Source organism: Thalia democratica, chromosome 1 (genome assembly GCF_965202585.1).
Source record: "Thalia democratica chromosome 1, ktThaDemo2.hap1.1, whole genome shotgun sequence".
Taxonomy (NCBI): domain Eukaryota; kingdom Metazoa; phylum Chordata; class Thaliacea; order Salpida; family Salpidae; genus Thalia; species Thalia democratica.
In genome coordinates this window covers 60,557,308-60,575,444 of record NC_139165.1, presented here as the reverse complement: position 1 = coordinate 60,575,444, position 18,137 = coordinate 60,557,308, and the positions used below count along the sequence as shown (strand labels likewise).

At 26.6% G+C, this 18,137-nt stretch overlaps 1 protein-coding gene across 1 annotated transcript in view; it reads left to right on the top strand.

Moving 5' to 3' along the window:
- The window catches only part of LOC145837893 (membrane metallo-endopeptidase-like 1), a 32,563-nt gene extending 14,426 nt beyond the window's left edge, over positions 1–18,137 (top strand). The window contains exons 14-19 of the mRNA XM_082945381.1: positions 4,632–4,779; positions 6,812–6,822; positions 8,598–8,663; positions 8,816–8,920; positions 17,178–17,254; positions 18,021–18,137. Of these exons, the coding sequence (XP_082801507.1) occupies positions 4,632–4,779; positions 6,812–6,822; positions 8,598–8,663; positions 8,816–8,920; positions 17,178–17,254; positions 18,021–18,129 (516 nt within the window). The 3' untranslated portion in view covers positions 18,130–18,137. The remainder of the gene's footprint in view (positions 1–4,631; positions 4,780–6,811; positions 6,823–8,597; positions 8,664–8,815; positions 8,921–17,177; positions 17,255–18,020) is intronic.

Genomic DNA, 18,137 nt, shown 5'->3' with positions numbered 1-18,137 from the left:
ATTATCAAGGTAGCCATTAAACCTATAAAATTTTGGAAATCTTCAAGTTTTAAACAAAGTCATGAAAAAACTTAAAATTTTGATCTTTTTTTTTAATAAAAAAGAAAAGAAAAGAAAACTTATATTTTGAAAAAATCAGAGTATTTGAAAGTAATTTAAAGAAATTGATAGTGACCAGTTATCACCACGAGTTAAATATAATTTCTTAATATTTATACAGTATACTTAACAGGTAAGTTTTTAATAGAAATTTAATACGATGACACAAGCAGGTTTTGCATTTATTAATAAATGAAAAAAAAAACTGAAAGTGAATTCACAGAAGTTTTTGAGACCGGCGTTCTGAGGTTTAGTAGTAGAAGAGAATAGATACAGTGTTTTAAATCAACATTCAATAATAAAAATAAGTTAAGCTTATTTCGACTTTTTTATGAATGTTTTAGAAATTTGCAAATAACTTAAAATGAAAAAGTTTTATTAGGCATATATAAGTTTAGATAAAATTTTTCTATATTTAACATTAAAAAAATCATTTATTTTTTCTTCTGTAGTTTAAAATTTATTGAACGACAAAAAAATATGCTCAAAATATTTGGTCCTAAGATCTGGTGCACGAAAAACCTTTTGGTTATCGAGCCGCACACAACGGATACCTTTTAACGTCTTGTATATGTTTATAACGGAAACCAATAAAGTTTAAAGCTTTTTAGGATTTACTAAAGTAGGAAACCCATAAGTTTACTTAAACAAATATTGTTTTGAATAAAATTCAAACAACACCCAAAAGAAAAGAAAATTATGTTTGGTCTTTTCATGCATGTCTTAAACTGTTCCACATAAATAAATAAATTTATTTGACATATATAAGTTTAAAAGTAAGTAAGTTTTCAAAAAACCAAAAAAATCTATAACAATATTTTTTCTGTATAATATTATAAAGGTATAATATATAAGCCAATAAGGAGGACAGGGTCAGGTTCTTTATGTATGTTCATGCTCCAGATAACTTATAAAAGAAAATCAGGGAAATGTCTTGGCCTAAGATATGATGAGTTCTAAGGCACACTGAGGAAATATGTAATTTTGAAGAGCAGAGGGTCTTTAAAATGCTACAATTTTTGATTACGATACTCATTACAAACAAAACAATACATACTGTAATAAACAGAAATTAAGATTACAATCCACATAGATGGAAACATTTCTGCAACTATAAACACAATCGTAGTCAAGGATATTTTGGGGAAGGGTACAACCAGCGCGCAAATTACGACCAAAACGCTCTTGATCACAAACATGCTAATTTTGGAAATAGCGCAGACTACAGTACTGAAGTTGCAACTTGTCCTATGTCTCTGTTAGGGCAACAACCCAACCAAAAACGAGTCCCCGTCCTTCACAAAGTAAGAGGAGTTGAGGATGGGATCAAAAAGCCTCTTACAAACATGGTTAAACATTTTAATTGCTTGTCATGCCATTTAGTTTAAACTAACGTCACAGGTATAAAGTAGTCAAAAGTATCTAAGCAGGAAACTTTTGTTCCCAGAAAACCTATATCCTTTAGATTGACTTGTCAAATCAAATGGTTTCATGTTTGCAAAGGCTTTGGTATGATCTATAATGAAAACTTAGACAGTGATATTTTTATTCATTATAGTGCCATAATCAAAAATAACCCTAGGAAACTTATGAAGTCAGTTGCAAAAGGGGATGCAGTTGAGTTTGATGTTGTCTGGGTAGTAAAAACTTACCAGAGCCTGCTAATGTTACAGATCCAAACAATAAAATGAATAACAGACACAACTATAACAAGAGTTTCAAGTTGCAGCAACAGCCTCTACGATAGTTACATGAATAACAGTTGCAACAAATTTAGCAAGCAGCTCCAGCGAGACATGAGACCAAACAGCTACAGAAGGTAGTACAATTTCAATTCAAGCCCACAATTTACAGCAAAGGATCTTGGAAGCTATAAGCAAAGCTTTGATTATAACAAGTCTCGAAGTTTTTTATGAGAAAACAAGTGAATCGGATTACGAGTAAGAAAAATGTATGGTTTTTCAGAATATTTCAGGACAAGGGAACTTGTAAGTTTATATTCCAAGGGTCGCATCGTGTAGGGAAGTTGATAAGTATAATCTGAGAGAACGAAAAATTCCGATAAGTTACGCCGAAGCATCTAGTTCAGATGAACTCTAGCGTTCATTCGATGTGAATGTTTCAATCAGATGAATTCTAGCGTTATTAATATTTAGGATATAACAACTGGTAAAGAAATATTTTTATGATTTTTATTGTTTTTGTATTTAATTTATTGATGTGTTCTTTTCTTTCTTTTTCTTAAATTTTAGTATATAACTTTTTTATTCGCAATCGCAAGTAAAAATTCTATTTACAAAGACTATATATATATATATATAAGATTTTTATTTCTTTTTGATTTGGTTATTTTTGAGTGTAATTTATAGTTTTTAATTTTGAACTTAGAAAAAACTTTTATGCCATTGATTTGAGTTGTCAGTGCTGGACATTTGTGATATCACTAGCATTTTTGGCAAAGTGTTGTCAGTTAGCGGTTTGCAGACGGGCAAGCTGTTTAGTTGCAAGTGAAAAGAAGTTTAGGAAGAAGCAGTTTGATAAGCTACACCAGTAGAGAAGGGAACTAGTCGAGCAAAGGCATTTAATTTGATTTTTTTCCTGTGTAGTCTTGACTAAATGCTAACCATTAAATCCTGACCAAAAATGCCAAAAAAGGCAAATCAACGAAGGAAAGTGTGACGTGAATCGCGATCTGTCGCTGCTTTATAAATAAGTGTTTACACTTGATTTAAATAAAGCATTAGAAAACACAGTTTAAATTTAAATTTGGAGATGTTATGAACATAAAAGGCAAATTTTTGTGTAAATACTGGAGTTTAGCTGTAGCAACGGGCAGATAACAACGTGTAACTTGAAAGACTTGCTAAACTTCTTCTAATTTTTGAAGACTGATGCTTCTCTGTGAACTTTAGCTTGTTTAAGATAAGCAGTTGACTTTTATCATTTATAATAATTTCTTTTGTATTTTAAAGAGAAATGTAATAACTTTTTAAACTAATTATCTCTTTTAGATTTTATTTTTTACAGTTTTGTAATTTAAATACAGTAACTTCTCGCTTATCTACGCTCATTGTGTCCACAGAAAAAGTGCGTAAAGATACGAGATATCGTAAAGATACGAGAGAAACTAAATATATTTACTATAATGGTTGTTTTTTGTTATTGCTTCTAGTTAAAAGCTGATTATACTTTTAACATTTTTTTTAGGTTTATTTTTAAATAGAAAACAAAAGATAAAACTAAACTTATATTAAAAGAATAGATTTAAATTTATATAAAATAATAATACTTTAAAAAAAAAAATTACTTATTTTAATAATAAGTAGATTATATATTTATCTTTATTTATATGTGACTTATTTGACACCTAACATTTATACTCTATTCTATTTCTAGCAAATTCAATTTATATTCAAGCGTTTGTTTACAATTAAGAAATGGTGTGGTGTCTATAATAAAACTTGTTTCTACAGCCTTTTACAAAAGTATGCATTTTGTGCTATAATGGATTGCTTCTTTTGGACAAAAATATATAAAATGTAAGAAAAATGTGATTATTATGTGATTTTATGTAAGAAAAATTTATTATATTACTACAACTTATTTTAATTTGGCCTTTGCCCACACAAAGATAAACTTGTCTTGCATTGTATTAAAGATATATTAATGGATTTTTTGTGTAGAAATGAAATTTCATGACATAAGAATTTGATAAGTAGAAATTTTTTATTTATTTAAAGGTATAAAAGGAGGGGTGTTAAGGCTACTAAGCTATAAAAGTTAAAGTCAAATAGTCAGCATTTAAGAAAATATTTTAAATTATAAGTATACAACAAATCTAATTTTTGCAAAATTAAAAAAAAAAATATTTTGAATTTTTCAGAATTATAAAATGCGTATTCTCTAAACGAGAGTGCGTAACGTCACGAGTGTGTAAAGATGCGAGAGGTTACTGTACGTATTTTGCTCACAAACTTATGACTAAGCTTTTCATATTAAACGTTTGTTGTTGTGTTACCAGTTGTTGTTGTTATTTAAGTTATTATTACATTGTCCAACTATCATGTATTAAGTAAAGTAAATAAATCTCAAAAAAAATAGTTAAACAATAAAAAATAAGCGTCTTTTGAGTGGTTCAGACTTAACCAGTCTTGCAGACACTGGAGTATCATTGCATGCGGACTTAACTAGGAAACCCATAAAAATGAATACCACCAAAGTTGTTCAATTTCAGTATGAAACTGTGTTAAATTTTCAAAAGTAAACGAAATGTTTAACTATAAGAGATTACTGTACACCAGGCAGATTATGTTGCTTTGTACACCCTATGACTTCCAAGATGTTGCCACTTGTGTATAAGTTTTTACTAGTTTTTGTTTAAAATAAACACTACGAGGTCATAACTTTGTTGTAAAAATAAGTTAGTTTGGTTTTAAATATATAATACTCGTTATATCAACTTAAAACTATTCAACATAAGATTTAAACATGGACAAACAAATATTTAATAACATAAAAACTGAATTCGGCAGATTACACATGGTTTTGATAATAGTGGTTCTAACTATGATGGCATGGGAAATCTTAAAGACTGGTGGTCAAAAGACAGTCGTTCTGGTTTCGATAAAGAAGCTGCTAAAATGGCTCAACAGTACTCTAGCTTTTATTGGGATGCAGCAGGTGACAACGTAAGTTTAAAAAATAATCAAATTCTATATTTATTTACATGTTTATTCTTAAAAAAAATTGTTAGCTTTTATTTATTAATTTTTTAACATATCCTGATGACTATCTTAAGCTTTCAAAAGAAATCGTTTTAGCGTATAAAAATTTGTATTTAACGTTAGTTAACTTTTTTGTAAATTGCTTATTTTTATAAATTATTTATATTATATGTTTTGATTTTTTTAAATAAATAAAGAGATCTTAACTGCTAGAGGAGGAATAATATATTTATTCTTTCAAGACTTTACTTTGCAAACTATTTATTAAATGTTTGTAAAATAAAGTCTTGGAAGAATAAACATATCAAAAACTTTATTATGATTTGTTTACATGTTATCTTAAACTTATCTATTGAAACTATACACGACTTGTTTCTATGTAAAAAATTAACACAAAAAAACATATTTAAACTAAACAAAAAAAAAATACTGTGAAAATGGTTTTTAACTTATTTGTTAAAACTAAATTGATTCGTTATGATCTGTATTTACAAACAATTAGCTAATAATTTTTGAGTATTTATTAGAAGTATATACAGACTTGTCATATATATATATACAATATAAAGATAATCATTAAAATCTTTAAAAAGATAATTATTTTAATTAAAAGACTAATTAGCTGTGTATATTCAAGAAATAAATTTTTGCAAAAAGTTGTGACCACTATCACATAGTTAAAATGTTAGTGTTATTTTTTAGTTGTAGCGTCAGTTAACATGCTTCGGTGTTCTCTTTTTTAATTTTTATATTTTAACGTCGTGTTTGTTTACAAAATGACGTACCGACCTTGAGTTTTTTATATCGTTTTCAATTGAGTTTTACGTCCACTTGAAACAAATTTTCCTTTTTTACTTTTCATTTATTATTAACAAGAAAACTTATATTTGAGATTTCTTAAAAAAAACTTGTTCGACTTCTTCGGATAGTGCTTTAAAGTATTAAGTTCAAATTTGATAAAAAACTATTGTTATTTAAGATTTTTCAATTTTTTATACAAAGCTAGAAAAATATTTAATCAACTTAACTAATTTTGAAAAAATTGCAAAATATATTTAATACACTTAGAAATCTTTAGATTATTTACTATCAAAAGGGTATTTTTAGCTTTGGATATATAAAAAAAAAAAAACTATTTGTCCAAGTGTAAAATAATCTTTATTTTTGTTAATATTAAGATAATTTAAAATATAAAGTTTTAGGTACATAAACACCTGCAAAACAATATATAAAATTAATGAAGCGTATAAATACTATAATCCTCTGTCTATTAATAATATAAATCTACATTGTTTTATCTTGATTACGTATTTGGCTTGGGATTAATTTTATGAATTTGATTACCGGAACAAGAAGTCTTTTCAGCTGTTATCATACGCGTGGTGTGCTTAGTTGCCATTTTACAGAAACTACATACCGATAAAAATTTTTTTTTTTATCATAAATGATCTATTTGACTTTGTCTGAAAAAACTATAAAAAACAACTGTAATAACAATAACAACTTCATTTTAACTAACTATAAGTATTGAAATGTCACAAAAAAATTAATCTTAAATACAAATCAGAACAGATAAGTCAGTAGTGAGACCGTTGTTTAACTACTTCCTAATCCCGTAAACTTGTTATGAAATCAGAGCACTCATAAAAAAGTCATCTATAAGTATAAAACAATTTAAGACCAACATAGGTAAACAAACTAAATGCAATCAAACAAAATTAAAAAAATTATAAAGTTTGTACTTCTTGGAGATTAAAACAAAAAAAAAAGGAAAACGTTTTAAATACTAAAAATATTAAAATATTTTTTATTTCTCTAAATTCTTAACAACATAAAGCATTTTTTATGAAACAATAAAGGTTTTTATTATGTTTTTTTAAATATTTGATAACTACTTTTTGCATATAATTGTTTTAAATGTTACAGAAAAATTCCAGTGATCATACTTTGTCGTACTTTTAAACTTACAACTGTTGTGTTTTTTTCAGAAAATAGTAACGTTTTTTTATAACTTCTTTATAGTTATGTGCATTAAAACAATAAATTTTTGTACTATGTAACAGGGGCGTGTCTAGACATTTTTCAAAGGGGGTTAACAATTTTTTTTTGTAATTAATTACCCGGTTAAGTACGCATTTCTTAGGTATGCACTGCCAGTTAAGTACGCAATATTCAGCCGAAAAACTCTGTGTTTAAAATGCTTTTTTCTGCTTAGAAATTAAAAAAAACATATAGATAGTAATGGGAAAATATTATATATTTTTATTTATTGTACTGTATTAAATTTAGATAAATTAAAACTAAAAGAGCCGTAAAAAATATATTTATAACAAAAACTTTTTTTCAAGTAATTTAATCTATAAACATTTAAATTTCACTAGAAAAAGTGAGTAATTACCTAGGATGATGTCGCACCAATATAAAGCTGAAATAATATAAAATTCAATGTTGTTTTTTAAAATAGTTATAGGCTTTAGAATTATACCTTATAAATAAATAAAACTTATTTATCATAAACCAATGAAGCTTAGATATTTAATTGCTTTTATTTTTAAAATAAAGCAAATGATACAATAACTTATAAACATTACACTACTATAAAAGAAAATAATTTAAGTATTTTAGTTTATAACAAATTAATTTAATTCTAACTATGTATTTATATAGCTTATTTAAAACCAAGTATAGTTTTAGATCAATCATTTTAAGCTTAAATTATGGTTCTAAACTAAAAGACATTAAACACAATATAATTTCAGCTTGATATTTATGCGACATCATCCTAGGTAATTACCAAAAAATGTTTAGACTTTTACAACTAAATTAAAATATCTTTTAATTATAACTAAATGTTTGCCTGATGTTGCAGGAATTCTAATGATGATTTTGAAATCTCTCTGTATTAAAAATTTCAAAATATCAACAATCAACTTTGTGGCCAACAGATATACAAAAAAAAAACAACTTTTGTTCAACAACAGTACAAAAGCTTCACACAACATTATTATATACAACCAAATAAGTAAAATAAAACTTTAGTGATTATACTGGACATGTTTTAAGTAAAATTGTACTTACTAGTTCAAAAACAATACTGTATCAAAAGTTATTTACACTAAGTGTACACTAAATAACAATTTATAATGATAACTACGAGAATCTTAATAAAAAGTTTCCTAGAAAGAAAATGCTACTTTTAAACTTTTACCTATTATGACTTCACAATTGAAATTTTATTTAAAATCTGTTTCAGCTGGGCAAAAAAGAGCATTTTTTGTTAAGGAAACTTTTTAATCTTTCAGTGTTATAAATTCAACATTCATTATTCAAAGTTTATCAAATAACTAAAGCAAAGTCAATAAACAACGTTTTTAGTGATATTCTAAGAATCTTTTTTTCTTTTTTCTTTTCTTTTTTTTCATGGGGTTCACAGGAAACAGGAAACCAGTCAAAACACGCCCCTGCTATGTAATACATAACATACACTGAACGAACTATTTTAACGCTGTTATAAAAAATATACTTATATAACAATTGTAATACTTTCACCTCAACACTTTCAGATTATTGTATAACACTTTTTTGACTTAATAAACTTAAAGATATAGAATTATGGTGGTAAAATTGTTATTATTATTTTCTGTATTTATGTAAACATTGCTATATGAATGTTGAATTAATGTATTGTTAAAAGTTGTTATAAACTAAATGTCTACAAGTTTTTAACATGTTAAATAAATAAAATTTAAAATGGAACGCGATTTTATAAAACAGTTAGACGGAAACTTAACTTTAGGAGAGAATATTGCTGACAATGGTGGTATCAGAGAATCTTTTTTGGTCAGTTTTAATTTTATTTTTTTTAGGTAAATGCTATCTAATCTACAAAAGTTTTCGATTGTTTGTTTCATTATTTATTTTATATATATATTGACTTTTCATAATACTTACATTCATAATTACTATATATTACAATTTAAACAACTTTATAGGCTTTTCAAAAATGGAAAAAAGAAAACCCAGGAATAAAAGACATAAAGCTACCTGGGCTACAAAATTTTAGTGAAGAACAACTGTTTTTTCTTGGATTTTCTCAGGTTTTTTAGTTTTTTATTTTATTTAAGTTGCTGCCATGTGCAAGAAAACTGCTAAAATAATGATGCGTTTTAGAAATTGAAGTATCTAATAATATTTAAGTTGTCTACATTTCAGAACTTTAATTGATATTTAAGCAAATGAAAGATATTAAGTAAAGAAACAGTAAATCATGCAGCAATTTTGAAAAGTAAACCTAGAAAAAAAACAATGGAAAGTTTTAATAAAAAGAGTTTTTTTGTGATTTAACACCAATATTTACAAAGTTTCAAAAAGTCTTTAATTAGTAAATAAGTTTATTTTTTTAAATGGACAAACTTTAACGATGTTCTTTATTACCCTAAAAAATCAAACGTTTTAAAAAAAAAAAAATTCCGACTGAAATGTTTTCTAGAGAAAACAATAAACATTTCCACGAAATCTTGGAACGTAAAAACCTAAAATAAGACATACGCTCTTTTTACTTTTGAGATTTACAAAATTAGTTTGGAGTTTCACAAGAAAAAAAACTTATAGGTTTTATGTAATCATAAAGCTACTTATAATTTTGTTATAGGAAATAGTTTTAACATAGTAAAGACGAAGAACTTTTTTAATAAGAATGGTCGGAAATGTTTAAGCAAATATCAACAAGTATAACTTTAATGCATTTTATGTTTTACAAAGTAAGCAGTGATAAGACTATAAAGTTTTTAATACATAGTTGAAAAAAATTGACAGTTTTTTTTGCAATGCTTTTAATACACTTTCTTGTTCGAATTACGAACTGAGTTTCGTTTTTTAACATTAAGTGGTGTTTAAATTAGTATCTAAAGCTAAAATTTGTTGTACTCATATTAGTTTATATAATTACAGCTGCATATATTAGTTTTTTGAAAAAAGACAATTCTGATAATAAGTTAAGTCAGGAAAACGATCAGATCATATTACTTGTTAAACAAAAATAACTTAAAATCTTAATGAAAACGTTTAAATATTTTAATTTACTAAACTTCTAAAAAAAGTTAGGTAAATAGGATAATAAAGCAAAACTCACACTATATAACTAGAGATTAAACTCTAGTTAAATAACCGAAAATTGTTTGCAAAACTTTAAAAAATTAAAACTTTATGCTTTAAAAAATCTCAACTTATAACTAAAGTACAATATTTTGTCTTACTTATGACTAAATAAAACGCGTTGTTTACTACATTTTGCTTGTGTGTTTTATTGAAGATGTTGTAACTTAAGGTTTTTAAACATAATTAATTTACTTTAACGTTTGAACGATTTGATTGGATGATGTTTACTTTTATTTTAGACAATCTAAGTACGAGAATTATTATGTTTGAGTTAATTGTAAACCCGGGGTTTTCCCAAAGATATTATTAGTTGAAAACAATTGTTTTATTAATACTTCTAGCCTTTTAAGAAGTGTTTTGTAACTAATACAGTAGACTACCGCCTAAGTACGCACTTTTTTTGGTACGCACCCTGCCTTAAGTATTACTTATCCAGAAAGACAAAAAAAAATTCTAAAACTTGGGTGAGTAATCCTGAGTAGTCTAAGTGGCCTGAGATTGTGACAGTCTTGTTATTAAATGTTAGTAAACTAAATACTTATGTAGTGGTCGCAGAAAAGTGAAAAGAAGAATGATATTTGAGCTGTAATGCTATAAAATAAATAAATCTAGATGACAAAGTTAAAAAAACCTACAAAGTTAAGTCATAAAATAGTTTAAATGTACACACATTGATGTATTGAAAATGTTTGGTAAACACAATGTAGTTTAAATACAATAGTTTACAATAGCACTTTCCCTCTAACAAAACAAAATATGGCTTAATATTCTTTTTTATGTCATGGACTGACATTGACCTTCTATATTAAATGTATTTATTATGAAGAAAATTTTTAGAGAAAAAATAAATCATTTTAAAACCTATTAAAAAATTTAGCAGATTAGAATTATATATTAAATGTTATTTAATATAAAAAGACTTGTTTATTTGGCTTAATTGTTTGGTGGCTAGTTGTAAGAAAGAAAACAAACAACTAAATTTCATATTATACTATGTCGTCAAAAAGTACGCACTACCCGTGCTAAGTACGCACTTTTTGGTCGGGTTCAATTTGCGTACTTAAGCGGTAGTCTACTGTAATTCATTTACGTGAAGTCTGATATTACAATAAGTTTTAAGCAACGAAAACTCGTACACTATTTCCTTAAGTTTTAAGTAATAGCTGATTGATTTAAAACAACAAATGTGAAGTAATCCAAGTATATGTAACCTATTTACTAACATTTATCATGTAGTAGACTTAACTAGCTACATATACTAAAATTTATCTTTAAATTTAATACTAATTTAGCATATTTAGAAAAAATCTAGCAAATGAAAGAAAAACTAGCAAGAAACTTTTAATTTTAGTTTAGAGTTATATGTAGGGGCGTCCCCTAGCATCCTTATCTACACCTGAAAAATAATTTAGACTATTTACTAAAAAAGATTTAAAGTTTTTAATATCATATGTTCTTTTTAATTCGTTTATGTTTGTTACTAATTTTATATATTAGGTACATAATAGGTAAAGTCTGTACACTCTGTAATCAAGTTTTTTATGTTTGACAGTTCTGTTTTTTTATATATAGATATAGCTTCTAATTTAACAAGGTCAAAAATACTAGTATAATGACTTTTAATCTAGATATCTGATAATTCTTAGCACAATCTTTTTTAGTTATTAAATGTTCTGCAATTGAGGATCTTTTAGCAGCGTTTTTGGTTGCTATTGTCTTAATTTCAATTTCTTCTTATAAAAATTTCGACACACATGCAGGTAAATGTTCCTTGGTCCTAGTATTGAAACTCCTCGAAGTTTGTCCGACATAGAACTTCTATACTATACAGCATTTGTTTAAATATGGTATCGGATTTTTCAACTGCATTTTCAATATTTCTTTCGAAACAATTATAGTTCTCGGATTTACTTCATTGTATGTTTACTTGATTGTATGTATTTACGTTGTCTATGTTAGAACTTTTTCAATGTTTTCGTACACATGTGGTATATCTCCAATATATGGTAGCTTAAAAACTAAGGGGATCTTCTCAGGTCCGTATATCTTAGGTTTCTTTAGATTGTTATCATGTAGTTCTAGAACTCTCTTAATAAAATCTGATGGGTATCCATTTTTTACTAGAACATCTTTAATCTCCCTATCTAATAGTGAAGAAGTTCTAAAGAACAGATCTTGTAGGTTTTATGATATAGTGTTTCTATTAAATTCACTTTTCGCTTCTTACTGCTTATGGTAGTGTAAATCAGTGGCGTCGCGTGGGATTTTTCTTAGGTGGTGCAGGAAAAAAAAATCCAAGTTGCCGGTGCTTTAATTGCCGCTGGTCTAATTGCCTCTACTCGAATTGCCGGTGCTCGAGTTGCCTCTTCTCGAGTTGCTTCTGCTTAGCTTTATTTTCATTTTTTGTTTCAATTACTTCGGGAATGATAATTAAGCCTATACTGTTTGAGGGAATTTTAAAATTAGCTTACTTACCGCAAGATCTTGATTTTGCGGTAATTCTTTAAGAAATTTTGCTTTTTTGAGTTCATTTGCGGCAGCCAGCTAAAAGTTTGCGGCAGTGTAGTGAGCAAATTGGCCGTTTTCTAAATTGGAGTTTTATAAGAGATTTTGTTCTAAAAAGTTGCTAAAACGTTAAAGATACTTAATTTTTTCTTACAAAATTTTAAGGTGGTGCAATTGCGGCTAAAAACAAAAATACTAGGCAGTTTTTACAGTGTAAATACTACCTAGTGAATATAGTTTTTCTACAAACATGGGTTTAAAATTTTATTTCATCTTTTGTAATCGATATATCTAAAAATGGCACTTGGTTGTTCTCTTCAACTTCTTTAGTAAAGTATATATTTTCATGTAAAGAACTTAATTTTCGAAATATAGCTTTGTTTTTGTTTTCTGTTTTCGATATAACTAAACAGACATCAACGTATCTAATGTAGAAAACCTGTGAGGACAACTCTTAAACAATTTAAAATTATGATTACCCGACTAAAATATTTGCAAGTGTTGAGCCCAAAGGCGATCTTATAGCCACGCAATTCATCTGAACGTAAATTTCATTATTGAAACTAAATTAGTTGTCACTTGTTTCAATTTTCATCAACTTTGTAAAACTACTTTTCTCTATGTATGGTTTACTTATTTAATATGGATTATCAAAACTTATCTTAATTGATTGTTGGTTGAGTTTACAAAATGTTAACATGGAATAAGAAGAACAAATTGAATGGTTGGATGGGAAAATACTTGAAAAGAGCTGTAACTGCTTTTTCATAATGTAATTTCAATGACCTCATATAAAATTTGTAATTAATCAGATTTCATATGAAAAAGAAACCCTGCACTAAATTGATATTTAATTTTTTAGTATATTTGTTTTTACTTTTACTTTATTAAAAAAAATTAAAATAACGTAAGCACAAACGAAATAAAAGGGAATAAAAATCTATTTAAAAATACAATTATGAAATTATTTATGGTTAAATTAATTATAATTACAAGAAGAAGCTCGTGAAAACTCCATTAAAGTTCTCTTTTCTCTTTTATTGTTTTAACGAACTCTTACTTTTACTGAACTGCTTAGAAATGATCAAGTTAGAAATGATTGGATTAGAAATGATCGGGTTAGAAATGATGAGTTTAGATATGAGTGTCTCTTCGCGCACATTTGACACCTACCCTGAGTTAATAAACAAATTTTTTAAACGATGAGAATAAAAAATTACCCGAATTCTACTTTTAAATAATAACGAATCATGGACACCTATGAATTTTAATAGCATACGTGCTCTAAAACAGCTTGACTTACCATGCACAAGTACATACAGGTAGGACACGTCTTATAGTACTAATTCTATGGATTGTTTGAATATAACGAAAATACTAAAATGACAGAGACTAGGCTGTTCGGGCTATATCGACGAATGATAAAAGATTAAATCTCCAATATACTTTGTACAAAAAGTATATCGCTTGTAAGAGCTATCTTGATTGTTCACAACAACGCTATCGGTAAACGCAAGGCAGGATAATAAAATGCTAAATAAAAAATTTGGGATAAACTTACTACATATTGTAAAATATTAAAAAGAAGCTAAGTTACATAAAAAAAGTCTAATGATTGTATTAGATGATAAATGCAATCATCAAAATAAAAAAAATTACCTCCTAAACCACAAACAAACCAGCAAAAAAAAGCAGTCTTAATCAATAACTTTTCAAATTTTTAATTAACAAATTATTAAACTGTATCGGTGTTAGTAAAAACCTTTAACTTTTAAATTATCACCTTGCACATACAAACTAACTTTCTAAATAGTGGTATAGCGCGATTTACTTCCTATATAATATTCTTATATACTTCAAAAATATATTAAATATACTGGATAAATTCAAAAAGTGACTTAAATAATCATTTTTTAATTTTTTGTTTAAGTGTTTAATCAAATTAAAAGTTAATTTTTATTACTTATAAAAAACCTCTCTTGATTTTAGTCTACTAATCAAGTTAATGTTTTGAACAGCAACATTAAATAATAATTCTTTATAAGTCACGCAGCTTTTATTTTATAATTTCTCTTTTACAGGGTGAGGAACGTGGTCCTAAAAACATCACTTTCATACTTATAAAGAGAAACGAAAGTACAAAACATATGCTTTAATTTTTTTGATCAAGGATAACTTTCTCTATTTTAAAATATGGCCTTTTTAGCAGCAATTAATAGCTCGACTCGTCCTATGAAACTTTATCTGCTGTAAGTGACTTCTTCTGCGGTATTTTGTCACAAACTTTAACAAAAGACATTTTCAAACACTAGACAGTTGTGTGTCATGAACGACACGCTTCAGTTTTCAACATAGACGAAACACTGAAGTCTAATTGGTAGAGATCGGGCAAAAGGTGGCAAAAATTCCTTGACCAAAAACCGTGGAAAACCGTCGTGTTTAAGGGTAATTTAATCGATGTATATATTTGTGCTAGCTACGGTAACCTGCTTCACAAAAATCAGTGGACATTTTTAAAATTTTAATGTTTCAGCCCAAACCATGACAGATGCTGGCATCTACTGGTAATAAACAGTTAACATCTACTCATAAATTTCTTTTGAGTGTCGGGCCAGCACTTTGTCGTTTTGTGAATTGAACTTTGGCTCCACAGTTAATGTTTTATTATTTCAAAAATTGTACATAAGACTCTAATTTCAGAACAATATATATTTCATGCTTATTTCATCAGTTGTACACTAAACAATAAAAATAAAGCTTTAAATCTAGCTTATATAGTGAAAATGTAATCAACGTAAAAGTAATAATAATAAAGCAAGGGGTCAATTGGTAAGCGGTACTTATCACTCGGCAAAGCCAATCGTTGTTTTTTTATCCAAACCAATGATTAGACCTGGGGGCAAAATTCCGATATCAGAATTTAAAAAAAGTATGGTAGTTTACCAGTTTATCTGCTTCTGTGAAGATAGTTATGTCGGAATGACTTCAAGGCAATTTGGCAAAAGGATAAAGGAGCATATTCCAAAAAGTATTGATGAACTTTGTAAAATGAGTAATAAGAAAAGTAAATCTATCAGAGAAGTAAATGCTACAAAAAGATCTGCTATTGCAGAACACCTAGTAAATAACCTTGAATGTGCAATTAATTATAACTTAAAAAGATTTATAATTATTAAAAATTGTTTTCACATTTTTGATTTAATTAAACTTGAGGCTATTTGTATTTTTCAAGAAAACCTAAATTGTGTAAACATAAAGACTTTGATTATACTGTTTTGTTGTTTTCATAAATTCATTTATATGTTTCTACGTATGTTTTATTTATTTTTTAGTTGCATTGTAATTGGAAGTACTTATGTATTGTTAATTACCCTTTGCTTTATTATTGTTACTTTTTCACTATTTAAGCTAGATTTGAAACTTTATTTTTATTGCTAAGTATACAACTGACGAAATAAGCATGAAGTATATATTGTTCTGAAATTTGAGTCTTATGTATATTTTTTGAAATAATGTTTTATTTTATAATATTTTATTGTCTTAAATATTAAACTCATCCTTCTGTATGGCAAATTTCATTAAACTCCAAAAAAGATCAGCTTTTTTTCGTTGTTGACGCTTCTTAAGTTTCAAAGAAGTAAGCTTGAGATAAGTTTTCCTCATTGACTTTTAAGGCCATAAGGCGCAAACTAAAAAGGCGAAAAAAGAGTAGATCGCGAAACATCTATCAACTCCTCCTCAGTTTTTTAAGATAAAAAACTCAAACTTTTAGGAAATTATTCTTGTAATTGAAAAAAAAAATTAAAAGAAACTGCAAAACCTTAGGTTTTCTCAAAAAAAAAAGTTATTATTCACTTTTTTAATTATAAAACTTTTGTAGACAGCTTCGAAATTACCTGTAACTTCGAGGATTAAAATTTTTCCATTGTGGCTAAAGTGGAAAACTTTTTCAAGTTTTTTTTTTTGAAAGCATTGTATATACATACTTTTAAACTTAGCTAGATTAATCAAAAATGATTTTGTTTTTTTAAGCAGGCTTTTTAAATCTCTATGTTAAGTTATATCTAAAACATAACTATTTTCGTGCAAGTCTAAAAAAACTTAAATTTTTTTTTAAGAGGTTAAAAGTTAAACAGATAATTTTATACCAACATACTATTAAGTCAAATGAAATATTATTGATTTAATTGGTAAACAGATCTTAGTTCAAGTTAATCTTTTAGGTTTTAACGCTGTGTATAGTTAATCTAAGTTACTAATTCATTTAAAATTTATTTACTTTGAATGTCTTAATTAAAATTGGTCTTAGTTATATTTTGTTTTTACAAAGTTTTTTTATGGTGAGTCTTTTCTAAAAACGCTATAAGTTTACTTTTTATTATCAGAATGTCATGTTTCGTACATGTTTTTATAATTTTTAAAGTATAAGCTTTGAGTAATCATATAATACTTTCAATTTTTGTATTTAATTTCATAGATGAAAAATTTCAAGTCAGCTTTACTCAAAACCTTTATTACATAAGTTTTTAATCTATAACTTTTTATTTGTAAAATGTTGAAAGTGTTTTACTGCCGACAGTGTTTAAATTTAAATAGATAGAAATTATTGATAGTTGCAATTTATACGTAGTTTCCTATACTAAGTATTTAAAAAAAAACTTGAATGTATACAAAAATAAAACTTTAATTTAGGTTTGGTGCGGAAAATATACAAAAGCAAGAGCTGTACAGTTACTAAAAACAGATCCACATAGTCCTGGGGAGTTCAGGTTAAAGCTAAAGTTAAATTTTAAATACTTGTTTAAACAAAAGGTCAAAGTTTTAAACGTATATACAAGGTTGTAGTTTTTACTCAGAAAATAGTTAATGTTTACAGAAGTAGAAACTATTATATATATCACTAAAAAACACTAGCATTTACTAAGTAATTAGTGATAAATTAAGTTTAATTCTTTTAAAAGATTTAAAAAAAATTGTGTTAAATTAGATGCATTATTTAAACTTTAATTCTTATACTTAATTTGGTTTAGGTTGGCAAACTATGACTAGCAGGCCAGATCCTACCCTTCAATCGGAAATCTCTGGCCTGCAAATAATCTTTCTTAAGTTGTTCAAAATAACCTTAAACTTTTTAATTTAAATTTTTGTAACTAAGTTATAAAAAAAGTTTTTTGTTCAAATGTGAGTATGAAATTGCGATTTCTTGATACTGAGCATTTATCTTTTCAAATACAAATTAAGAAAATAACTACTATTTGCAAATATATTTAAATTTAGCCTATTTATAATAAAACCATTCGACCTCTGACTCAGTAAAATTTGAATCATACTTAGATAATAGTTTAAAACTACTTATTTAATTTGTTGATACTTTTTTTTCTAAATTTCCGTATTTTTGAGCAGTGTTAATTAAGAACAGCCGATAAAAAATGTTATTAAAAAAAAAAAAAAAGATTATTGATATATTTTTAAACATTATATACAAAAATGAAGTATTGTTTAGTATTGATAATTAAATTTTTTTTGTTTAAGCAGGGTAAAAATACCCGGATTAAATTATGAAGAGTTTGGCAAAGCATACAAATGTACACAAGGAGAAGACAAAATGTATCCTGAAGCTAAAGATACTACAAGAGTGTGGTAGAAAAAAAA